Here is a 27781-nt window from a genome sequence, read left to right as displayed (position 1 = left end):
TCTTATCAATCTACCACAGACTTCTGAAGAAGAAAATAATCCAGAGGCACCTGGGTGGCTTAGTCGGTTAAGCATCTGACTTTTGGTTTTGGCTCAGGTCCATGACCTCGCAGTTTGTGCGATCCGAACCCTGTGTCAGGCTCTGTGCTCGACAGCACAAAGCCTGCTTGGGATTCTCTCTTCTCTCTCCTCTCTCTCTGCCCTTCCTCTGCTCCTGCTCTCTCTCAAAAAATGAACAAACATTAAAGAAGATTTAAATAAAAAAAAAAGGAAGAAGAAAATAATCCAAACCGTAGCAGCCTCCACTTTGAAAGGAGAAGATGTGGAACTGGAGGAAAGAAATGGAGAGCAACGGGATACTGAGGGCTGCTAAAAGCAGACAGGATGCCAACGAGCCAAGAAAGACCAGAGGAGATTTAAAATTTTTTAGAAAAATTCTGAAACCAGAAAATGGGTTGAGAAAGGGAAGGAGACGTCTATTTTGAAAACAAATAGTTTTTAAAATTTTAAGCTATTTTACAGTTATATTTTATGGCTTCCTGCCCAGTTAAAAGGCAGGATGTTATCCTTAGGAATAGAAATTTACATGTAACAATATAATGCTCATAAAATTATACTTTTTTGTAAACTAAAATACAAGTAGTTAATTCTGACAGCATATCAGTTACCAGGAACTGCCAGCATACACACACACACACACACACACACACACTTACAGGCCTTTGACAAAGATTTGTTTCTGCTTATAACGTCCTCCCCTCTGGCTCCTTTTACTTGATCAACATTTTTCCTATTGAGTTTTAACTTACCAGTCCGTAAACAGCTAAAATAATCCCTTTCTCGATGAAACATTCCTAAACTGCTAAATTCAGCATCCTCTTCTCTGTTCCTCTGATAGTATTTTTACCAAGGTACTATGCTATAGGTAGTTAAGAATGTAAATTTTGGAGTCAGGGAAACATGGGTTCAAATTCTAAATCCACGAGGTTCTAATGAATGACCTGGGGTACATTAAACTCTTTGTATCTCAAGTTCCTCATCTACAAAATGAGGGTAATAATAGCAACTAGATAGGTTTGAGAGAATAAAGTAACATGTAGCTTCCAAACTCAGATAGGATGAGGGCCACCAATGATGGTTTAAAACAAAAAGTATAGGGGCGCCTGGGTGGCGCAGTCGGTTAAGCGTCCGACTTCAGCCAGGTCACAATCTCACGGTCCGTGAGTTCGAGCCCCGCGTCGGGCTCTGGACTGATGGCTCAGAGCCTGGAGACTGTTTCCGATTCTGTGTCTCCCTCTCTCTCTCTGCCCCTCCCCCGTTCATGCTCTGTCTCTCTCTGTCCCAAAAATAAATAAACGTTGAAAAAAAAAAAAAAAAGTATAACATTCTCTCTTGGGATTTATAATGTACATAGAGGTAATCTAGGTCACGCTATGGTAATTATTGCATAAAGAATGATGAAATGAAGGATAAACCCTCCACAGATGCAACATTTCTAGTTTACATGAAATAATACAATGTTTACTCAAAATACACTGTGAACAGTTATAAAGGTATATTAGAATACCCAAAGGAACCACCACCAACAAAAATGGAATTCTTATAAGTATTCAAATTAACACATGTACAGCACATAGATTAGTGCCTGGCACTAGTAACAGTTAGTAAATCTCAGCTTCTATTGTAATTATCTGCTTATATCTGTCTCCATAACCATGCTATATATTCCCTGAGAATATATGTGCCTAAATACTGATGACAATAAAGAAACATTTGTTTAGTAAATGAAAGGCAAAATATTCAATATAATGGGTAAAATACAGTTATAGATATATAGTTATACAGTTCCATATATACATAACTGTATTTTATACTGTAAAACAAATGCACAAAGCATTTATTTTTAGAAAAGCGGATACTAAAAAGCTTTTTGTAGTTCACTGAATGCAACTTCAAGCACTCAATTCTGATCCATCTCTCCATGGAATTTTTTTTAGATATTAAGGTTTTAATCAACACACATCTCTGAAAATTAAAGGTATGCTTCCTCAGAATGTCCTTTTCAATTGCATATGAATTTTTTTCAGTTTGGTGAATTTCACAAAATAGACCTATTGATCTTTTATTGTCTGTGAAGTAATCTCTACCAATCAAGAAGAAAGTGCAGACAATAGATTCAAAGTGCTAAAAGGAAACAAAATACAGCTAAGTATACTGTACTTGGCAAGATTATCATTCAGAACTGCAGAAATGATGAGTTTCTCAAATAAGCAAAAAGCGATGGGAGTTTCATAACTTGAAACAAGGGTTTCAAAGAAATATTAGAAAGACTGCTTTATGGGGAAAAGACCATAACTAGAAATAAGAAAATATGTGAAGGAAAAATTACAATGATAAAGGAAAACACATAGCATGGGTTACTGACAAACTGCTAATAAAGCTAGTATGAAGATTATAAGACAAGAGTAATAAAGTCAACTATATTCATAATAATTACTTAAGGGACACACATATAAAAAGATGCAAAACATGACATCAAAAACAAAATGTGAGGTGAGAGGAATAAAAATGTAGCGCTTTTAGAATGTGTTTGAGCATAAGCAACCACCAACTTAAAATAATCTGCCATAAATACACAGGTTGTCATAAATGAACCTCATGGTAACCACAAACCAAAATCCTATTAACAGATACACAAAAAGTAAAGAGAAAGCAATCCAAACAACACTAAATAAAGTCATCAAATCACAAGGAAAGAGACCAAGAGAAGAAAACTACAGAACCACAAAAATAACCAGAAAACAATGAACAAAATGGCAATAAACACATACCTATCAACAACTACTTTAAAAGTAAATGGACTGAAGTCTTCAATCAAAACACAAAGGGAGGTTAAATGAATAAAAAACCAAAACTCATTAATAGACTCACTTGAAAACTAAAGGTATATACAATGAAAATGAAGGGACAGAAAAATTTTTTTCCACGTGAATGGAAATGAAAAGAAACCTGGGGCAGCATTAATTATATCAGACAAAATAGGCTTTAAAACAAAGACTGTAAGAAGAGGAAAAAAAAGGCATTACATAATGATGATGAGATCAATGCAACAGAAAAACACTTATAAATATTTATGCACCCAACATAGATGCACCTAAATACATAAAATGAGTATTAACACGCAAATTGGAAGAAAATGACAGTAACACAGTAATAGTAGGGGGCTTTAAATACCCACTTACATTAATGGACAGATCATCCAGATAGAAAATTTAATAAAGAAACAATGGCCTTAAACAACACATTAGGCCAGATGGACTAAATAGATATACACAGAACATTCCATCTTCAAACAGCAGAATACAGATCCTTTCAAGTACACACGAAACATTCTGCAGGAGAGATCATGTTAGGTCACAAAATAAGTCTCTGTAAATTTAAAACGCATGAAATTTTCTCAAGCACCTTTTCTAACCATAATGATTGGAAACTAGAGATCAATTGCTAGGAAAAAACCGTAAAAAACAAACAAGTGAAGACTATACAACATGCTACTAAACAACCAATGGGTCAATAAAGATATCAAAGAGAAAATAAAAAAACACCTTGAGACAAATGAAAATGAAAATACAATGTTCCAAGATCTGTGGGACTCAGCAAAAGCAATACCAAGAGGAAAGTTTGCAATAATACAGGACTACCTCAAGAAACAAGAAAAGTCCCAAAGAAACTAACTTTACATCTAAAGGAACTACAAAAAGAATAAAACCCAAAGTCAGTAGAAGGAAGGAAAAAAAAGAGCAGAGCAGAAATCAAAGAAGTAGACACTAAAACAATAAAAATGATCAAAGAAACTAAGAGCTGGTACTTTGAAAAGATTACAAAATTGATAAACCATTATTCAGAATCATCAAGAAAAAAAGAGAGGACTCAAATAAATAAAATCAGAAATGAAAGAGAAGTTACAACCCATATCAGAGAAAGACAAAGGATCCTAAGAGACTACTATGAACAAGCACATGTCAACAAGGTGGACAAGCCAGAAGAAATGGTTAAATTCTAAGAAACATACAGTCTTTCAAAAGTACAAGAAGAAGAAACAAAATCTCAAAAAATGATTACTAGTAATGAAAATGAGTCAGTAATCAAAAGCCTCTCAACACACAAAATCCAGGACCAGACTTCCACAGCTGAATGTCTATCACACACTCAGAGTTAACAGCGTCCTTCAGAAACCATTCCAAAACACTGAAGACTAAGGAATGCTTCCAAACTCATTTCACAAGGCCAGCATTACCCCTGATAGCAAAACCAAAGACACTACCAAAAAAAAAAAAAGCCAATATCCTCGATAAGCCTGCAAAAATCCTCAAGAAAATATTGGCAAATCAATTCAACAATACATTATTAGTATCATACACCACGATCATGCGGGCTTTACTCCAGGGATGCAAGGATAGTTCAATATCTGCAAATCAATCAACATGATACACCACATTAATACAATAAAGGATAACAACCACATGATCATCTCAACAGTAGCAGTGAAAGCATCTGACAAAATTCAACATTCTTTTAAGATAAAAACTTTCAGCAAAGTGGGTATAGAGGGAACATACCCTAACATAATAAAGATCATATATGACAAACCCATGACTGACACCATACTTAGTGCTGAAAAGCTGAAAATATTTCCTCTAGGATCAAGAACTAGATAAGGAAGCCCACTCTTGCCACTTTATTATTCAACGTATTGTTGGAAGTCCTAGCCACAGCAATTAGGCAAGGAAAAAAAAAAGGGGGGGGGGTGCTCTGCACCTTCTCATTTGGCACAGTTGCATCTTCTTATGATTTGCCAACCACAACCCTGAGACATGATGGTGAATGTTGGAGTAAATGAATTTGGCTGTATTAGGCTTCTGGTCACCAGAGCTACTTTTAACTCTGGCAAAGTGGATACTGTTGCCATCACTGACCCCTTCACTGAATTCAACCAAGTGGTATACATGTTCCAGCATGATTCCACCTATGACAAATTCAAAGGCACAGTCACAGCTGAGAACAGGAAACCTGTCATCAATGGAAAGCCCATCTCCTAGGAGCAAGATCCCACCAACATCAAATGGGACGATACTGGTACTGAATACGTTGTGGAGTCACCTGGGGTCTTCACTACTATGGAGAAGGCTTGGGGCTCACTTGAAGGGTAGAGCCAAGAAGGTCATCCTGTGCCCTTTCTGCTGATTCCCCCATGTTCGTGATGTGCATGAACCATGAGAAAGATGACAACTCCCTCAGGATTGTCAACAATGCCTCCTGCACCACCAACTGCCTGGTCACTCTGACCAACATCATCTATGACAACTCTGGCATCCTGAAGGGACTCATAACTATAGTCCATGCCGTCAGTGCCAGCCAGAAGACCACGGATGGCCCTCTATGAAGCTGTGGCATGATGGTCAAGAGGCTGCCCAGAACAGCATCTGTTTCTACTGGCACTACCAAGGCTGTAACCAAGGTCATCCCTGAAATGAATGGGAAGGTCACTGGCACGCCTGCCATGTCCCCATTCTCGAGTGTGTCAGTTGTGGATTATGTCTGCCACCTGGAGAAAGGTACCAAATAGGACGATATCAAGATGGTGGTGAAGCAGGAATTAGCGGGACCCCTCAAGGGCATGCTGGACTGAGTAGCAGGTGGTCTCCTGACACTTTAACAGTAGACGCCTACTCTTCTACCTTTAATGCTGGGGCTGGCATTGCCCTCAATGACCACTTTGTCAAGTTCATTTCCTGTTATGATAATGAATTTGGCCAAAAGCAACTGGGTGGTGAACTGGGTAAGAGCCCCCTGCACCACCAGCCCCTGCCAGAGCACAAGAGGAAGAGAGAAGCCTTGAGCTGTTAGGGAATCCTTGCCCCAGCTCATCCCCAACACACTGAGAACCTCCCAACCTCGACACAGTTTCCATCCCAGACACCATGAAGAAGAGGAGCCCTGCCTTGTCTTGAACCATCAATAAAGTACACTGTACCAGGCCCAAAAAAAAAAAAAAGAAAAGAAAAAGAAAAAAAAAGGAAGAAAAAGGAAAAGACATCCAAATTGTAAAGGAAGAAGTAAAACTGTCACTATTTGCAGGTGACATGATACCATATATAGAAAACCCCTTGGGGCACCTGGGTGGCTCAGTCGGTTGTGTCCGACTTTGGCTCAGGTCATGATCTCGCAGTTTGTGGGTTCAAGCCTCATGGCAGGCTCTGTGCTGACAGCTCAGAGCCTAGAGCCTGGAGCCTGCTTAGGATTCTGTGTCTCCCTCTCTCTCTGCCCTTCCCCCACTCATGCTCTGTCTCTCTCGAAAATGAATAAATGTTAAAAAAAAATTAAAAAGAAAACCTCAGACTTCTCTGAAAAACTATCAGAACTACTACATTCCTCCAGTAAAACTGTGGGACACAAATTCAATTTACAGAAATCTCTTGCATTTCTATACACTAACGACAAGCTACCAGAGAGAGAAATTAAGAATACAATCCCATTTACAATCCCATCAAAATGCAAAAAATACCTAGGAATAAATTTAATCAAGAAGATGAAAGACCCGTACCCTGAAAACTGTAAGACACTGATGAAAACAAATGAAGATGACACAAATAAACGAAAAGATATGCCAATATCATGAACTAGGAGAATTAATATTGTTAAGATGTCCATACTACCTAAATCTACAGATCCAGACTCAATGCAATCCATATCAAAATATTAATTTTTCACAGAATATTATTCACAGAACTAGAATAAATAGTTCTAAAATTTGTATGGAACCATAAAAGATGCCAAATAGCCAAAGCAATCCTGAGAAAGAAAAACAAAGCTAGGCATATCACACTTTTGGATTTCAAAATATACTATAAAGCTATCATATAATCAAAACAGTATGGTACTGGCACAAAAAACAGACACACAGATCAATGGAACATAAAAGACAACTCAGAAATAAAACAACACTTATTTGGTCAATTAATCTATGACAAAGGAAGCAAGAATATACAATGGGAAGAAGAGTGTCTTCAACAGTGTTGAGAAAACTGGACAACCACATGCACAAGAATGAAACCGGACCACCTTCTTACACCATATACAAAAATAAACTCAAAATGGACTAAAGACTTAAATGTAAAACCCAAACCATACAATTCATAGAGGAAAACACAGGCAGTAAGCTCTCTGACATCTGTCTTAGCAATATTTCTTTGACTCTAACTCCTCAGGCAAGGACAACAAAAGCAAAAACACCCAAACGGGACTACATCAAACTAAGAAGTTTTTGCACAGCAAAGAAAACATCAACAAAACAAAACGGCAACCTACTGAATGGGAGAAAATATTCATAAGTGACATATCCCCTAAGAAGTTAACGTCCAAAATTTATAAAAATATATACAAAGATATAACATAAAAATATATGAAATATATATTTAAAAAACAAGTTCTACAATTTAAACATGGGCAGGGAACCTGAATAGACATGTCTCCAAAGAAGACATACAGATGACTAACAGGTATATAAAAAGATATTCAACATTACTAACGATCAGGGAAATGAAAATCAGGATCATGATGAGATAACTACTTCACATCTGACAGAATGGCTAGTATCAAAAGTAAATAAATTACAAGTATTGGCAAGGAAGTGGAGAAAAGAGAACCCTCACATTGTTGCTGGAAATGTAAACTGGTACAGCCACTACTGAAAACACTATGGAGAGTCCTCCTCAACAGATTAAAGATCCAGCAATTTGTTTAATTTAACAAATTAAAAGCCAGCAGTTCTGGTTTTTGTGTGAAAAAACTTCCAGGTTTTTATCCAACGGACAAAAAACCCACTCATTCCAAAAAGACATATATACCCTAGTGTTCACTGCAGTACAACAGCCAAGACTAGAAGTAACCTAAATGTCTGCTGAAAGATGAATGGATAAAGATATGGTTTATGTGCACGCGCACGCTACATGCATGCACGCACACGCACACACACACACACACACATTACTCAGCCATAATAAAAGAGTAATATCTTGCCATTTGCAACAACATGGATGGGCCTAGAGGGTATGCTAAGTGAAATTACGTTAGCCAGAGAAAGACACATGGTATGATTTCACTTATATGTGAAATCTAACAAACAAAACAGAAACAGAAACAGACTCACAGATCTGGAAAAGAAACCGGTGGCTGCCAAACAGGAGGCAGGTGAGGGGAATGGACAAAACAGGTAAAGGGGATTAAGAGATACAATCTTCCGGTTATAAAATAAGTAAGAGGGGGGATATAATATACAGCATAGAGAATCAATAACATCGTAACAACTCTGTATTGTGGCAGATGGTAACTAGACTTATTAAAGTGACCATTTCATAATGTGTATAAACAGTCAATAATTATGTTGTACACCTGAAGCTAATACAATACTGTATGTCAAATATTCTTCAATTAAAGAAAACAGAGACGGACGTGCAGAAACAAGCTATATTTAAGCCCTATACTCCTGAGCTGCACACTTTTCAAAGTTCTTTCCGATCATCAGGTTCTAGGTGTTGCAATGATTCCTGCTACTCATTTGTCGAGTACAGTCGCAGGCTACCGTTACTTTTATCTCTATGTCAAAAGTTAGTGCTACGAGAACTGCAGCGGAATGAGCTAAGTGACTGAAGTATGACTTTTCTTAATATTTTTAGATTATTTTCTTCTGTACTTGGATGAAAAAATACACTTTAAAAATCCTAATATTTTCAGAGGCTTTTGTTAAGTACGCTGACAAAGATCTAGTCTGATTAAAATGTAATAATGATTAGGCAACTAAGTGAGTTTAAAATCTCGAGGGACTTGTGTAGATGATCCTACCTGATCTTTTTTTAGTAAATATGAAGTTCTTCACAAACAGGGTTTCCAATAATCAGCTATCAGACACAACTGTTAAATAAAATCACCATTCTAGCTGATTATATTTTACTTTATACGCATTTTATGTATTTCTTGTGGCTAAAGATAGTAACTACAACAAAATTAGCTTTCATATGCTTTAGAACATCTAGATGAAAAAAAGAAAAGTAACTCTTAACTTTACTATTACTGATGTATGTCCTGAACCTCTTGAACAGGAGAGGAACCTAACTTCTGTGCCAGTCAATAAATAAGTGCTCTTGCCAGTGTTCACTCCACTTCCTGTCCTGTGAAGCCTAGTCCGGACAGACACATATCCACTAACCTCTATATCAACCGGAAGGCAGGATCGTGTAGTGGAAAGAACACTGGACTGAGAGTCAGGAGGCCTGTGTTCTACTTCCAGCTCTGTCAACTACGAGCTGTGGCCCTGGGGAAGTCACTTAACCATTCTGGGTCTCAGTTTCCTCATCTGTAAAATGAGGGGATTAGATTAGAGAATCCCTAAAGTTGTTCACACAACTACCTGAGATTCTAGGTTAACGGAACAAAGCTACATGACACATAGATCGTTAGTCCTTCCTTCTCTAACTGGAACAAATTCCATCGTGGACTGAAAAATAGTTTTCACTTGTACTGAAAGCCGTACTCAAGATCAAGAGCAGTGCTTCCCAAACTTTAACGTGCGCACAGAATCATCTGGAGATCTTGCTAAAATAGAGATAATAAATCCATAGGTCTGGAGTGGCACCTAAGATACTTCATTTCTAACAAGCTTCCATGTGGTGATGATGACGATCAACAAGCTACATTTTAAGTAACAAGCTCTAGAATAGCTTCTCAGGCCACAGAAACTGTAATTTCAGTAAGCATCTATACTCTAGTTTTCTATAGGGAGTCTACCCTTTGGTAATTAAACATCGCCTGTCTTGTCAAGGAACTTAATTATAAGATAGGTTGTTGTTGCTCTGCATAAAATTATTCCCTAATTACACAGATGTTAGAAAACATTCTGAGAGTAGTAAAAGCCAGCTACAAATTATGAATAAATACTTCTTAAAGACATAATTTATCATTGTAAAACTATTCATAAGTCAAATTTCAAGTAAGAAGAAAAATATACTGCCCTTCCCGTATCTCCCAAATATATTTCTGCATCTTCACATCTCAAGACTATTCAGACACACTAAAAGAGTACTTTGGGAAGAAAGTTCAGTTAAGTCTGGATAAATCACTTCATAATTCAGTGAAGTGCTCAAAACCCCGAGCACTCCACAGCTTGAGAGTTTTCTGTGCATGCTTTGACACCACTTGTCATATTTCACCCCAGTCCATGCCGTAGGGAAAGACAGTATAATAAATTATCACACATGTTAAGGCCCCCTAGATTCGCTGGGCATCTCAAAGGATGCTTACTCAGAATAGAAAAAAAATAAAAGATACCTTTTCAAAAATGCTTTCTTCGTGACATAAATTAGAGATTGATCCCACTATATAAACTGGGGAAGGGAGAGGCAGAAAGGAAATTTCAGCCTTTCACTCAATCATATTTATGCACTGGTCAGTTCTAATTAAGTGAAAAGCTATTTCATGCGCTTCTCTTCTCATCGACTCCCTTATCTCCGTCTCACTTTCAATACAAGTATTCATAAATTTCACTATCAAACCAAACTCTAAACTCACCCTTAAATTTTAAGGACAGCCAACTTTTAAGCTGTCATTCTTTGTAGATAAAATTAAAGCATTAAGAGCATTTAAGAAGACTGTCAGTATTAGCTGATACCATACCGCAGTTTTGTCTGTATTATTAAAAACTCAAAAATTTTTTAATTGCAAAAAGCTAATTTACTTTATTTATAAAGAAGGAGAAACAGTGGGAAAGTGGAAGTTGGAACAAATAAATATTCCCCTGAATTTTTCTGGCATCACTGAACGCAGGACTTAATAACAAAAATTCCTTTGGGGTAGTAAAAACTACCTGGTTTGGTAGAAAAAAAGAAAACTTCATATAAATGTGGCTACTTTAGAGAAACCAACTATAGCACACATGCAACTTTACAAAATACCTGAGAGCCAATAGCTGGAAATGTAACTCCTTGCTCCTTAAGGTTCTTAATCATTGCTGATATTAGACTAAGCTGTGGATCATTCTTAAATTCATCTGTCCATTCGACCATAAGAGCCTTTAATTTTTCACAGACTTTAGGATGACCCTGAAAATAGAGAAAAAATTGAATTAAAAGGTACTAATTGCCTGGGTAATTTAACACAGATACATTAAATATAAATATTATAAAAGTGCTGTAGACATTTTTTTGAATCACAAATTATCCCTAGCTATAGATAATACATAAGAAAAATATAGTTGGTTACTAGAAGTAATCAAATATTTTTTCACATTATGAAAAAACAATAGGTGATACCAACATACATCCCTCATATCAAAGTAAAACAGTGTGTACTAACTTATACTGGAGGTCAGAGAGACAGAACTTTTTAGAGTATTTCGCAACTAAGCGAGCTTTGTACATCAGGAAGACACAGAAAAGTAGTCTGTTTTGTTTTGGTAATTTTGCAGACCAGTAAAAAATAAGCTGGGAAGAGAAAAAAATGATAGTTCCTTTATTCCTAATCCCTGACTTTTAATATGCCTGACTGTGTCTTTTCCCCAAGTTGTTTAATTATCAGAGGCTGGTTTGAGGTCCACTGCATGTCAATATTCCTAGAAACCTCATTTCTTCAAAATAACACCTCCCCCTTAAGTATAAAATCAATATGTATTTGGAAAATAAAGTAGTCCTTTTTCCTGTATGTAGCTGTTTGCTTTTCAAAATAGTTGTTCTTGCTACTAAACACAAATCTGCATATCACATCTTCAATTAAATTATAGAATACACTAGAATCTATTCATAAACAACCATACATTTTGATGGACACTCAGGACATTAAAAGAATGGTTATTAATTAGAAGACACCTAAATATAAATAAAGAATAAAGCAAAACATGAAAAGAATTAACACATGATCATGTTTGAAAACAAGGTACAGAAATTCTGTAAAGAATTATGGAAACAAATTTTTATCTTATTTCTGAACTGTTTTCTACTAAAACCGAGAAATACTCATCTTCCCCCAAAAAATATGAGGCATTTTCCCTTTTCACATCTTAAAATTTTTCTTGATTATATAACACTCCATCCTCCCCCTCCCCCCACTGAAAAAAATAAAAAATAATTACCTTTAGAAGGCACAAATTTTTACTAGGAAAATTCACATATTACTAACTTAAATTTTTTAAACTGCTTAAAGTGAATTTTTTATGATACATTCAGTTAAATAAAGAGTATAGTATTAAAATCCTATCATGGTCAGGTAGTGGCCTTACTCATGTCACAATGAAAACAGTGCCATATTTTGGCAGTATTTCTGAACACTTCTACACTGGGAAAATACCTCTGTGGCTACACAAATGGTTATATAAACTGTGCCCAAAACACACTGGTATTACTTAACAGATAAAAAAAATACACATATTTTCTTATCAGATGAAAGGAATGATGAAGAAAACAGGTTAAATATAGTCTAATCTGGTTTGGAAAAAAAAATTATCTAAGTACATAAATCTATAGTCTCTTCAGCAAAATAACTTACATACTGACATACTGAATAGACATAGCCTAGGAAGCGTTTTTAAAAAAAGAAAGAAAGCACAGACCAGTCCTTTGTGATTTAAAATGTAAAGAACTGAATAAAATACATGAAAGAAAAAGACTGTATAATGTCCCTTACCTTGTTTAATACGTTGCTTACTTCACTGGCAAAATCTCTTGAACATACTTCTAAATGAAAAATTTTGCCACAGTTTGATACACACGCTCCTAGAAGCTAAAAGCATAAAATAGCAAGTTAAAAAGGCTCTGTTTTAGCAGAAACTTTTGTGGTAAAACTTAAAATGATATCACTCACAGTCAGAGCCTGCATAGCAACATGAGGATCTTTATGGTTCACCCTTCTCATAATAGACCGAAGACAATCTTTAGGTCTAAAAAATGAGAAATGTAACAATTAGTAGTACATCCAGCCATTTTCCCCCTTAACATAATAGGTAATAGACTGTACCATACAAAAGGCAGAATATGGTAGAGAAGTTTAATTCTTATTAATGACACAATTCAACTGTATACTAACAAGTTCCTTTAAATTTTTCAAACAAAATTAACAGGCTCTCTTCCTTAGCAATCATACATTAGGCATTCCGTACTGCTTCTGGATGAAAAAAAAGTTCTGGAAATAAAATGGTAGACCAAAACTTCCACTTCTGGTCATGATGGAATAACTGGACCCAGACTTATATTCCTGTTGTAAACAATGAGAAAAGTAGAAAAATATACTTAAAATATATACTCAGGTAACTGTTTGGGACATCAGGCCATAGGCAGTGTTGAATAGTTTCTAAGAAGGAATACAATTAGATTAAGACAGACATTTGCCTCAACTTTCCACTCAGAGGCACTTCTCAAATATCGGTACAGGCTTTCTGCCTAAAGGCAATTTCTGGATCTCAGGGCAGAGAAGATGATCCTAAGAAGTGAATGGTGATCTGAGTTGAGGGAACAGAAATCAAAATTCAGACCAGAACTATTTCTACATATAGCTCCTTCTACTGTGTCTTATAAATTCTGTCTCCCTTGGCCTCCCTGAATTTTGATTTTCTAAAAGATCAGTAAACTTGAAGACATGCTTAGGTACATGAACTTAAGTACAGAGGGGAAAAAAGACCAAATAAATTTAATAGAGATCATCACTAAAAATATTTTTAAAAGAGAAATGGAAATAAAAGAAAATCATAAAAATATTCAATTGGTATATAAAGACAATAAAAAAGCATAAGTTCAACCTTGCAGATATTATCCAGAAAAATAGCAAATTTTGACATTTTAATCCAACCATATCAACATTTATATTAAATGCAAATGGTCTAAGCACACCGAATAAAAGAGAGATTGCTAGAATGGATTAAAAAAAGCAGGGCCCACCTAAATGCTCCCTATAAGAAACTGTTTAAATATAAAGACTTACAGAAGTTAAAAGTAAAAGGATGGAGGAAAGAAAGATTTGCAAACAAGAAAGTTGAAGTAGCTGTACTAGTATCAGACAAATTGCACTTTAAGTAACATTACCAGGGATATAGAGGAAAATTACATAATGATAAGGGGATCAATTCTCCAAGAAGACATAAAAGATCTAGATGTGTATTCTTATCCAAAAACAGAGCTTCGAAATACATGAAGCAAAAATTGATAAAACTGAAAAGAGAGACAAATCCACAATTTAGTTGGAGACTTCATTCCTTTCTTAGAAATAGATAAAACAAACAGAAAAATAGGTAAGGAACATTGCACTCTACAATAGCGGGATACATATTACTTCTGGTGCACACAGAATACTAACCAAGATAGACCATATATTGAACCATTAAAAAAAACTTAACTTTTTAAAAATTGAAATGATAATATGCTATGTCTTTAGACCACGATAAAATTATACTATAGATGAATAACGTAAAGAAAATTGGGGGTGCCTGGGTGGCTCAGTTGGTTAAGTGTCCGACTTTGGCTCAGGTCATGATACAACAGCTTGTGAGTTCAAGTCCTACATTGGGTTCTGAGCTGACAGCTCACAGTCTAGAGCCTGCCTCAGATTGTCTCCACCTCTCTCCATTCCTCCCCTGCTCATGTACTGTCTCTGTCTGTCTGTCTTTCTGTCTCTCTCTCCATCTCTCTCAAATATAAACATTAAAAAAAAAAAAAAGAAAATTGGACCACAGTTGGTCATAATACATTATCCTTTTTATATGTTATTGGCTTTGATTACAATATTGCTGAGGATTTTTGTACCTTTGTACATAACCGGTCTGTGCTTTTCTTTGTTTTTGGTACTGACCTATTGAAGGGCTTATAAAATGAGTTCCAAGAAAGAAAATTCTAAGTCCGGATGACTTCAGTAGTGAATTCTATCAAATAATTGCTATTGTGCTGAATACACAATTTTTTTGTAGATGTCCTTTATCAGGTTGAGGAAATTTCCTTTAGTTCTTAAAGTTTTTGTTACAAATGTAAATTGAATTTTTTTCAAAGGAACTTTCCACATTTATTGAGATGATTATATGTTTTTTCTTCAGGCTTTCAGACAGTAAGTTACACTGATTTATTTTCAAGGGTGAACCAGGCTTGCATGCCTGGGATAAAATCCACAAGATTTTTTTCAAAGAACCAGCTTTACTTCTGAATTTTCCCTATTGTTTTTCTCTTTCCAGTTTCATAGGTCTCTGCTCTTATTTTCATCATTTCCTTTCTTCTGCTTCCTTTACGTTTGCTCTTCTTGTTTCTTAAGATAAAAATTTAGATCATGGACTTGGGACATTTCTTCTTCAAATATAAACATTTAATTCTATAAATTTACCTCTATGGGTAGCTATAGCTACATCCTCCAAGTGTTGATATATTTCATTTTCACTTTCATTTCACTGAAAATATTTTCCAAATGCTGTTGTGATTTCCTCTTTGAGCCACAGGTTATGGCCCAAAATGGAGATAAAATATGATCATAAAAAAATGAAAAGGAAAAAAAAATAGAAAACAAAGGGAACAAAGAACAAATAAAACATACTGAAAACTAACAGCAAAATGGTAGCTTTAAATCCAACCATATCAATAACTACATTAAATATAAATAACCTAAACACTCCAATTACTAGGCAGAGACTCAAATTGGATAAAAAAGGACCAGGTATATGCTGGCTATAAACTATCTACAGGAAAATCTACTTTAAATATAGACAGATTAAAAGACAGAAACAAGATAAGAAAAGAGAATATCAATATTAATTAAAAGAAAGTCACTTGGGGCCTTTTTTTGTAAAAGTGAAAAACCTCTTCAAATTTCTTTTAAAGTAAACAGGTCTTTCTGTAACTGCGAAGTGGCATAAAACAAACCTTCCAAAAGCAGGGGATACCTGTACTTTCATGTAGCTGGGGCTTCTAACGACTTTTTCTCAAATCACAGACTAGCCAGAATGGACAGATTTGTCAGGAATGTACACAGCTGCCTTAGCAAATGTTAGTTCTGATGAACTAAAGCATTGAAGTCAATTTCACCATTCACAAGTTATTATTCCAACCCACCTCAACAAACTACTGTGGGCTTCAAAGAAAGCAAGACAAAGCTTTAAGAGGGGGCTCTTTTCTATCAAATCCTCTCTACTCCCACTCATCTCCCATCATACCACTCTCAGCCATTCAGTTTCTATGTGAAGTTACAACCGCTAAAAATAAACTATCTTAGGCTCGAAGGTAAGTGAAAAACTAAGGTGTGAAATCTCCTTAATCTTCAGACACAAATATCACAGGGCCATGCTACCGTGCTTTCTTTTGCAATTCAGACTTTTCCAGTTTCCCACAGAAAACACAGACTGCAGAAATGAAGCTCTTAAGGCAATTCTGGAAAGACACATTCTTTAAATACATTGTATCAGCAGTCACTCTTCAACCTAACCTAACCTAAGTGAATTAATAAAATGTTTCATTCTTGCTCATTCATCTTATTGAAAAAGTATCCAGAAAGCAAAAGCCCTCTACCTACAGTGCCATATGTTCATATGGAGTGCTGAACAATGCCGACCCTTACGATTAATCCTGTCACCAATACTGTCAGACTCAATCACCATCTCCATGTATATTACAATGACACTATGGAAAAAAAGTTCAACAGGTAGCAAGTAACTCTGCTGATAATGTTTTCATTAACTAATGTTATGCCATCATTTTCACTTTGGCTTTTATGAATTTTCATAAGCTAAGTTTTACCAAGTCATATATAAAACAAAGCCACAAAAGGTCACCATCAAACTAAATCTTTATGACTACCAAATCAGCTTTCACATGTTAGTTGTTTTTATTTACAAATATCTACAAATGGGTAGAACTCTGAACACAGAACAACTTTCTATGTAAAAAGTCATAAATATTAGATAAAAATAGTAAGAGACACTTACATCACATTTGTCATTCATGCTCTTAATGACTGTGTGTCTCAGGTATGAAAAACTGGAATTTACAATTTTGTTTACTAAAATCCACTGTTTTACTCTAATGATATATTCATTGTTTTGTTATCTAGGTCAAAGCTCGCATTCAATATTTAGAGCTGGCCTCTGTAGCAAATTATGTATTCCAAAGATACCCACAATAGTAACTCCCTTCCCACATGCTCTTGTATGAAGTGACTATGACATTTCCTATCAAGAGGTAGTTTACTAACCCTCCTCCTGAATCTGGGCTGACCTCAGTGACTTGCTTGATCAACATAATGTAGTAAAAGTAATACTGTGAGACATAATAGTTCATAAAAAGCTGTGCAGACTTCACCTACATCTTAGAACATTTGCTCTTAGGAAGCTCCCTCTGAGATCCCAGCTACTATTCAGTGAGAAACTCAAGCCACATGTATAGGTTTTGGTTAGTGTTTCAAGTGATAGCTCCAGCTGAGGTCCTAACTGACTGCCAGCCATCAAGTGCCAGCCATATTGAGCATCATCCCACTCAGGCCTTCAGATGACTCCAGTCCCAGCCATCAGGTGACTGCAAGTTCATGAGCGACCTCAAGCAAGAAGTGCCCAGCTGTTAACCCACAGATCCATGACATATAATACACGTAATGCAAAATATGTGCAATACATAATACATATACTATACAATACAATATATAATACATATATTATAATATATAATACATGTATATCAATACATATTGATACTTCAATATCAGATTGGCATGTCTTGATTCATGACTTTAACTTTCAAATAACTGTTCGTTTTAAGTGCCTAAGAACACAGCACAAAGAAGTGAGAAAAAATAAAATTGGGAGTAAAAACCCAATTTTGAATTTTGCCTCTGCTACTACTTTTGGAAAAGTCACATTAAAAATCTCAGTGCTTGCGGTGCCTGGGTGGCTCAGTCAGCTGAGTGTCCAACTCTTGATTTTGACTCAGGTCATGATCCCAGCGTCGTGGGATCCATGCTTAGCATGGAGCCCAAGATTCTCTCTCTCCCCCTCTCCCCCTCCCCCACCACTTGCATGCAATGCTTACTCTCTAAAATAAATTTTAATTCTTTTATATAAATAAAAAATAAAATCTCAGGGCTTTAGCTTCCTCATCTATGAAACGATCTCTACAGTCTCGAGGATTCTACAGGTCCTAGCTATAAAATATATGGTGTTTTAAAAACTGCAGTAAAATACAAAAGTAAAATCATTGTCTAGGACAAATAAAGATGAAAAAATGAGATTGAATCAGAACCCTATGCTAGTCAAGGACTTGGCTCCTGCTACTATCCCCACTTCCTCAATCATCATCTTCTTTTGCCCCTTACAATGGGTCATTCTCTTCGGGATAAACAGATGTTATATTTAATACAGTCCACCATTAAAAAGAGAAAATTCCTATCAAACAGCCAGTTAAAGAAAGACTCCACTTAAACAGTAGCCAAAAGGACAAAATATAAGACACTTCACCAAAAATGTTCAAGACTGTAAGAGGAAAACTTTGCAACACTACTAAAAAATACAAAGATATGCTATGTTCTTGGATAGGAAGATTTAGTATCATAGAGACAATTTATTAATTCAAAACAAAGCCAATTTAAAAAGAAACAGTTTTGTTTTTAAACTAGTCAAGCCAATCCCAAGGTTTATATGGGGACAGGAGGAAGGGGAAGGAGTATTTAGAAAAACTTCAGGGGGGGGGGGGGCAGAAAAGGAAATCTAGCCCTGTCAATTACTGAAATGTAGTCTAAGGCTTTAACAATTGAAATCAGGTGGTAGCAGCACGAATGAAACAAAAGATAAAGTTCTAAAATAGTTGGGGTAATATACACAGTGTATATATATGTAAAGGAGCATAATATTATAAAGGCAGTATTTCAAATCAGACAGGAAAAACATGGATTATACAAAAAAAATGGCGCTGGAATTTTAGGTACCCAAACAGAAAAGAATAAAGTTAGAGCCATACCTTATACTACATAAGAGGATATTCCAAATAGATCAAAGATTTAAATGTAAAAACCGAAACCACCAGTACAGAGACTTTGGAAGACAATTTGGCAGTTTCTTACAAAGCCAATCATAGTCTTCCAAATGATCCAGCAACCATGCTCCTAGGTATTTACCCAACTGAATTTGAAAGCCTGCGTCCACACACAAAACACCTGTACCTGAATATATTTCATACTGGCTTTATTCACAGTTACCAAAAACTGGAAGGAATCATTATTCAGAAATAAAAGGAAGTGAGCTATCAAGCCATGAAAAGACACAGATGAAACTTAAATGCCTTTTGCTAAATAAAAGAAGCCAGTATGAAAAGCTATATATTATATCACCTCAATTATATGATATTTTAGTAAAGGCAGCATTATAAAAGCAGTAAAAAACCCAAACCAAAACAATGGTTGTCAAAGGTTCAGAAAAAGGGAAAAAAGGAATGAACAGGTGGAGCAAAGGACCTTTTCAAGATGGTGAAGCTATTGTGTGATATTGTAATGACAGATACATATCATTAAAGATTTGTCAAAATCCATAAAAGTGTACAGCACAAAATGAGACTTTATGGAAACTGTGGACCTTAGTTAATAATAATGTACCATTACTGATTCACTACTTATAACATATGTCCCACACAATGCAAGATGTTAATAATAGGGGTAGCTTCACGTAAGGGATAGAGTGGGTATACAGAATTCTTTGTTCTGTATGCTCACTTTTTCTGCAAATCTAAAACTGTATTGGGGCTGTCTGACAGCTCAGAGCCTGGAGCCTACTTTAGTTCAGATTCTGTGTCTCCCTTTCTCTCTGCCCCTCCCCTGCTTGTGCTCTTTCTCTCTCCCTTCCTCAAAAAAATAAACATTAAAGTTTTTTTAAACTGCATTTAAAAACCAAAGTCTATTAATTACGAAACAAACAAACAAACAAACAAAAAAATGAAACCACAAAGAAAAAATGAGTTAATTCCAGTAAAGCCTGAGAGAGGGAAAGTCCTATACAATTCATAATTCTACAAACCATAATAACCATATAAAATTAAAATCTTCTAAATGGAAAAACAACAAAGTCAAAAGAACAATGTAACATACATATACACATATATACACATAACTCAAATTATAGACAAGGTCTGTCCCTAATGTATCAAAAACTATAAGAAATGAAAGGATATGTACAGACAGTTCACAGAAAAGGAAACATAAAAAGCTCTTAAACATAGAAAAGGACATTCAACTTTGCAAATGATAAGAGTGAAACCTTCAACTCTATGGAAGACTATCCCATGATGAGCCCACAGTGATGTATATGGAAGGGATGAATTACTATATTGTACATCTGAAATTTATATTACACTGTATGCTAAGTGAAATTTAGTTAAAAAAAAAAAAAAAAAAAAAAGACTATCCCATCTGAAGCCTCTTCACCTTTATGGACAGGGGTCAAAAGAGAGCCCCAACCACTCCTTCCCAGGTCTCAAAGGTTCCATCTGCAAAGGTCTAGAGCAAGTCTTAGGCACTCAACTTTCTCTACTAAACAATAATTGAGAATTTGAGAACACATGTCTATTATTCCTATTTCCCAGTGCCTAAAGAGAAGCTCCAGACTATTCTTTTCATCATTAAACAGCTCTGCCTATGCATTACTTTCCACCTTCTGAAACTTCTCCACTCTGTCCTCTAGAATTCACAGTCTGTTGTCAACAAAAGCCCTGCTCCTCAGGCCTTTTGCTCTATAGAAATCTGGCTAGGGACGACACTACTCTTACTATATATGGGCCTTCTTTGCCCCCTTTACTACTTCCAAATCATTCTCCCTCCCTCTTTCCTAAAACAGTCCAGTTTTCATCAGGTCAGACTATCTTCTTAATGCAATTATTTAAAAAACCTCAATTACCCCCTCATCCCTCAATGATTTTAACTCCTGGCTCCCTACTACTCTCTCCAACATCACTCCTGTCTTAATTCGCAGAGATGTTCATTACTACACAGGTGCTGTTCCCAATATCTTGTCTTTTCAACTTCTATCCCACTTTATTATTATTAACTACCATGGTCATAATCCTAGACCATATTATTGCCAATAAATGAAAACCCTCTATAATCTCAATTTCAAGCATTCCAACTAGCACTTCTATTTTTCTAACTCACTCCTTCTCTTATATCCAACTCTGTACTCATTTAGGGCAAATCACCTCTTCTCCAGCTACCCTGTACCTTTCAAGTTCTTAAAAAGCACTAAGCTTGCAGGATTCATGTAGATGTTACTCCCTCTGCCTGGGACTTCTTGCTTTCAGCTCTTTGCTTCTTCTCAGCTTTAAAGTAACGTAAATGTTACCCCTTCACACTAGAGCTTTCCTAAAAAATCTAAGTAGGTCTCCCCTTTTATTCTCCACTAAAGCACTCTGATCACTATCTCCTTCACTTGTTGTCTATTTCTACCTTCCACAAGTAGACTGTCACCACAGCTGATGACAAAGGCTATATTGCTTTATTTACCACTGCATACTTGAAGCATGATACCTGGCCAGTACTCACTGTTTTGTCAAATAAAAGAAAAAATGAGTGATGCCATCAACAACAGTTGGCTACCATTCTTAAAAAAAGCACTTAAAAGACCTTGAAAATTAAGGGTATTGAAAGACATCTGTTTCTCTACCGGACTGAAAATGTGTGAGTCAGAGATTATTTTTTCCTTAAAAATATCAGGAAATATTCTATCAATTCCCAGTTGAAAAACAGAAATAGTCACAGCCCAAGTCAAGATGATACAGACAAAATGAAAAGCATAAAAATTTTAGCAAATTCTTTTCCAAAGGCCCCTATTTGTATTTTTCACAAAATGTCAGTAAAGACTACCATTACCCTTCTAATTCTATAGGAATAAATCAATGATTTACTACCTAAATAGACCCCTTAGCCAAGTAAAGAGAAAATCTGTATCATGTTTTCCACATTCAGTCAACTGTATCTTTGTCTAAAGCCAAGCAAAAACAGTTCAGACATAAAATAATAGCGGAAATCAATCTGGATGTCAATTTCTGAACTTTAATTTTAACTTGTTATTGGGGGTAATCAAGACCTACCCTTCACATTTATTTTTCACATGAGAATATAGACAAATCAATTAAAACTAATAGACAAAAGCTGTTCATTATGTGAAGACATGTTAAGGAAAACTGCTACCATCATTCAAGTTCTCTTGATTCTGAAATGACCTTTCAGTCCATCATATGACCTCAATGGCTAGGCATTTTTCAGTACTTACTCATACACTGGAACCGCACACTAAAAATCATGTGAATATCTTAGGAAGTCAGAAAAAACTTTAAAAATGTTCTTTAAGGTTTTAAGTCCAGCATATTCAAACATTTCAGGCTTAAAAAAACCTTCAATAACCTTATATGAAGCAAACAGTAATAACATCTACTAGGCTTCCTGAGATTGATACAATTATTTACAATCGTTAATTAGATAATTTTAGTTAGCAATTACTAAAGTGTGTTAAATATTCTACATATCACTAATCAAAAATTGATGTTAAACTAGAAAATGATTTCTAAATTTGTCTATTTAACAAGCAATGCATTACTAACAAACATTAAAAGAAACACATTTCTAAGGCTACCAGGATATGTTAATGAATTAACTAAAAATGTCGAATAGTATATACAATATGCTCATTACATATAAATGGGAAATAAATTCATATTTCAGGAAAGAAACAACAGAAAGATACAAAAGAAACAAAAGTGGTACCTATGGAAGATGGGGAGAAAAACAGGGATGGCCATTAGACTTATCAATGTCATCTTTTTAAGTTTTAATTTTTGAGCCAAAATAGATCTATTTTTAAAAGAAAAAAGTACAGGGACACCTGCATGGCTCAGTCGGCTAAGCAACCGACACTGGATTTCAGCTCAGGTCATGATCTCATGGTTCATGGGGTAGAGCCCCGCATCAGGCTCCACGCTGACAGCTTGGAGCCTGCTTGGGATTCTTTCCCTCTCTCTCTGCCCCTCCCCTGCTTGTGTACTCTCTCTCTCTTCCCCTCAAAATAAGTAAATAAACTTAAAACAAAAAAAGTATGTATTTTATACGAGCATATGTATTTCCTGAAACCAACACACATAAATACACTCACACATATATACCTATGGTTTAAAGGATAGAACAACAGGACTTTTAAAAGAGAAATCATTACGGAAGATTTTTCAAAACATTGGAAGCTGTGTTTCTGGGTCACAGTTCTGACTAAAGACAATTTCACAACGACAGCTCTTTTTCTTCCCCTTAAGACTTGAAACTATTTTCCAAACTGCCGTAACTTTAAAATAGATGAAAAGTTATCTATTCATCTATTTGAATAGATAGATGCAATCTATTTGAATAGATAGATTTTTTTGGTTAAAAATAAAAGAAGAAGAAGAAAAGGATTTGTGGGGGGTAGGTGGGGGAAGAAAGACTTGATATAAATTATTTTATTTGTGCACTAAATAATTCTACAATATACTGATGGTTATAAATCATTTTGATAAAAATATCAAAGCTTACAGAAAAAAAAACTTTCCCTCAAGTTCCCTGCACAAATCCCCAAATCCACCCTCTTAAATAGATCTGTATATTTTATAAAATTAGATTAACACCAAATGGCAATGCTTCCTTAAAAAATCCAGACTGTTGCCTAGTACACAAAAAAGCTTATGAAATGCATTCCAATCCATAACTACCCTCTACTTCAACCTACCCTACCTAAATTTGTCTCAGGAAATGTCACATCACATGGGTGTAGTTTCAGGAACGCCCCTCTCACACCAATCTTCTGTAAAGCGCAACCAGGTATCCAGAATACCTCACTGACAACCCACAGTAATATCCAATATTCTTATGCTACCATCAGCAATCATAACTAAACATATGATTAAACTAAAGTAAACGTAAACCAGATCTCAAGTTCTTCATATACACTAACTACAAAATGATTTCAGAGATTAAAAACAAATTTTAAGTGGTTACCAGATGCTTGGGGGAGAGGGCTATGAGGAGTTTTCTAGTAAACAGTTTCAGCTGGGCATGACAAAGAGTACTGGAGATGGATAGTGACGCTGACCCCATAACAACGTGAATGTACTGAATGCCACAAAACAGTTAAACTTATAAATTTTATGGTACACTGTATGTACTTTACCACACACAATAAAAGCAGACAAGCAAACAAAAGAAGTATGAACACCACCGTAAGTATCCCATAGTTTACTACTCACCTGAGAAGAACTTGAATAATTTTCTACTACGAAGTCGATCTGAGACTATCTGACACAATTTGTAACAATCCTTCTTAGGCATGTAGGTACAACACAATAATTTCAGGGGCCCACAAAAATGTTTTATTTTAAAAGAAAAGGAAAAAAATGAACTTCTGAGGCAAAGAAAATGTTTCGATGTGTAATAATATATTGTCTTGATAACAACACAGTCATAAAATAGTTTTATTAATTTTCAGGGAGAAATGGACCCATGAAGGCAAAAGTGCCCAGGGCCTGTGAAAAGTCCTAATAGGTGGCCCTAATGGTTACCACTTCCTATTATGAAATTACCAAGTTACAACAAAAAGTGAAATGCACCTGGATAAATATAAAACATTATTCTTAAAGAGAAATCACACATGAACAAATATTAAGAGTTTGAAAATTTTTTTAAAGCTCAATAATATCAGAATAGCATCTCAATTACTATTTAATCCTTTTCAAACAATTCTTTATTAATGAGAGCTGTGAAGACATATTACATTCATATAAATAAACAAATGCTTGGAAATTAACTTAATGAGGATTTAAAGGAATCAGAAAGAAATAAATGTTAAGGGAGGAAATACAAGTGGAAGGAAAAGAGAGAAGAGGAAAGGAGAAAAGACTACTTGAAAGGACAAACAGAACTAGGGACGCCTGGGTGGCTCAGTTGGTTGACTGAGTTGATCTCAGTTGGTGACTCAGTTGTCTGACTTCGGCTCAGGTCACAATCTCAAGGTTCATGGTTTTGAGCCCTGCGTTGGGCTCTGTGCTGACAGCTCAGAGTCAGGAGCCTGCTTCCGATTCTGTGTCTCCCTTGCTCTCTCTGCCCCTCCCCAACTTGTGCTCTGTCTCTCTCTCAAAAATAAACAAAAAAATAAAAAGCACACACAGAGCTACACTTCATTGTTTAAATTAGCAAAGTTGAAAATACTCCCTAAGTAAATTCATAAAAATTGCACAATGTCAATTAAAATGCCCAAAAGAGGAGCGTGTGGGTGGCTCAGTCAGTTAAGCATATCTTGATTGTGGCTCAGGTCATGATCTCTTTGTGGGATCGAGCCCCACGTCAGGCATTGTGCTGACAGCACAGAGCCTGCTTGGGATTCTGTCTCCCTCTCTCTCTCTGCTCCTCTCCCGCTAGCTCTAGTACTCTCTCTCTCTCTCAAAATACGTAAACACTTTTTTTAAATGCCCAAAAGATAGCTGAAATATTCAGGAATATAATGACAGCTATCTAAAATAAATACGAAAAAAAAATGAGCATGTGTCTAAACTATTGATATTATATTTAAAACACACAAATGGAACACAGCTTTTAAAGTTACAAACTAAGACCTTTTTTGAATTCTATGAATTATTTTTATGTATTTATTTTTTAACATAATTTATTGTCAAATTGGTTTCCACACAACACCCAGTGCTCATCCCAACAGGTGCCCTTCTCAATGCCCATCACCCACTTTCCCCTCTCTCCCACCCCCCATCAACCCTTATTCTCAGTGTTTACAAGTCTCTTATTATTTGCCTCCCTCCCTCTCTCTAACTTTTTTTCCCCTTCCCCTCCCCCATGGTCTTCGTTAACTTTCTCTAGATCCACATATGAATGAAAACATATGGTATCTGTTCTTCTCTGACTGACTTACTTCACTTAGCATGATACCTTCCAGTTCCATCCACATTGCTGCAAATGGCCAGATTTCATTCTTTCTCCTTGCCAAGTAGTATTCCATTGTGTAAACAAACCACAATTTCTTTATCCATTCATCAGTTGATGGACATTTAGGCTCTTTCCATAATTTGGCTCTTGTTGCGAGTGCTGCTATAAACATTGGGGTACAAGTGCCCCTATGCATCAACACTCCTGAATCCCTTGGGTAAATTCCTAGCAGTGCTATTGCTGGGTCAGAGGGTAGATCTATTTTTAATTTTTTGAGGAATCTCCATGCTGTTTTGCAGACCGGCTGCACCAGTTTGCATTCCCACCAGCAGTGCAAGAGGGTTGCCATTAAATTAAGACATATTAAATATATAAGGACAACATAGATGGACCTTGAGGGCATTATGCTAAGTGAAATAAGTCAGAGAAAGACAAATACTATATGATCTCACCGATATGTGACATCTAATAAAACTGAACTCACAGCAATAGAGAACAGGTTCATGGTTTCCAGAGGTGGGGAATGGGGGTGAGGTGAAGGTGAAGGTGGTCAAAAGGTACAAAGTTCCAGTTACAAGTAAGTTCTGAGGATGCAATTACAGCATGGAGAGTACAGTTACAACACTTTATCGTAATTTTAAAGTTGCAAAGGGAGTAGACTTAAAAGTTCTCACTACAAGAAAAAAATAGGGGAAAGAATAACAAATAAATGTTACTAGGAAAATAATGTTAACATGAAGAAAAACAAACTGATCTCTTCAGCTTCATTGTACATTACACAGAATTTCAGATAGATTATAAATTATTTAATTGGAAAAATATGAAATATTTCTAGTAATGACAGGGAGTTTAATCTTTGCATTTCAAGCAACTAACCCATTATAAAAGGTGACTACAAAATGGAATATCAATTTTATCTTTATCAACATAAAAAGAAAACTGACAGAATGAAGAGAAGAGGGACTTAGTAACTGAAATACCAGATAAAACTTGTATCTCCAAAATATACAGGGATGCAGCTAGGTTGATACCTAGTGTTTAAGGGACAAACTGTCAGAAAACTGGAACTTGAATCAAAAAGAGGTAAAGTTGCACCCAGTTAACCACATGCCAGGTACGACTATAAACATTTTACACATGTTAACCAATCTCACACTAACAATTTGCCCCCTACATAGAAGATGCTATTTTTAATCCTCCATAGCAAACAAGGAAAGTGGTCAGAGCTCAGATGTGAACCCAGGCAGTGTCACTCCAAAGTCCATGCTCTCAACCACTCAGCTTGCTGCTTCTTTCCTCTGCACAACAAAAATTCACGGACCTGTCTACTCTACAAATCTAAGCCTACCAGATAGATATAAGTTACTACAACACAAACAAAACAAAAATAAGAGTGATTTTGATAGAGTGTTTTGAGGATTCACAGGACCGTGATATGATCTGCAGCAAAGGGGATAAAGAAAGCTTCTAGGAGAAATGGTATCTACATTGGGCCTGCAAGGATATGAGACACAGAGACAGAAAATGGGAGAATAAAATATTTCACACTAAAGGAATAGAATGACCAAAAGCATTAAACTAAGGTAGAAAAGCACTGGCAACTGAAAAGCTTGAGTTGAAAAAAATGGTACCCAGGGGAAAAATAAATGGAAAATAAGAGAGCCAGATGCCTAGAGGGAGGTCAGACTTAACTGAGTGCAGAAGGGAGGGGAGTAACATGGGAGGAGTTGTTATATGGTAACGAGATATAAGAAGCGGACAGAAAAAAATGGAAATAGAAAGAAACATCAGA

At 35.8% G+C, this 27781-nt stretch overlaps 1 protein-coding gene across 3 annotated transcripts in view; it reads right to left on the bottom strand.

Annotated features, from left to right (window-relative positions):
- STAM (signal transducing adaptor molecule) overlaps window positions 1-27781 on the bottom strand; it is a 78192-nt gene that overhangs the window by 27720 nt on the left and 22691 nt on the right. For all 3 annotated transcript variants that reach the window (XM_027073542.2, XM_053225360.1, XM_053225359.1), the window contains 3 exons: window positions 12907-12982; window positions 12730-12825; window positions 11007-11153 (listed from right to left, as the gene is read on the bottom strand). In XM_027073542.2, the coding sequence (XP_026929343.1) occupies window positions 11007-11153; window positions 12730-12825; window positions 12907-12982 (319 nt within the window). The remainder of the gene's footprint in view (window positions 1-11006; window positions 11154-12729; window positions 12826-12906; window positions 12983-27781) is intronic.

This window comes from Acinonyx jubatus, chromosome B4 (genome assembly GCF_027475565.1).
Source record: "Acinonyx jubatus isolate Ajub_Pintada_27869175 chromosome B4, VMU_Ajub_asm_v1.0, whole genome shotgun sequence".
NCBI classification, from domain to species: Eukaryota; Metazoa; Chordata; class Mammalia; order Carnivora; family Felidae; genus Acinonyx; species Acinonyx jubatus.
The sequence above is the reverse complement of the archived record's forward strand: the minus strand, read 5'-3'. Positions and strand labels throughout refer to the sequence as shown.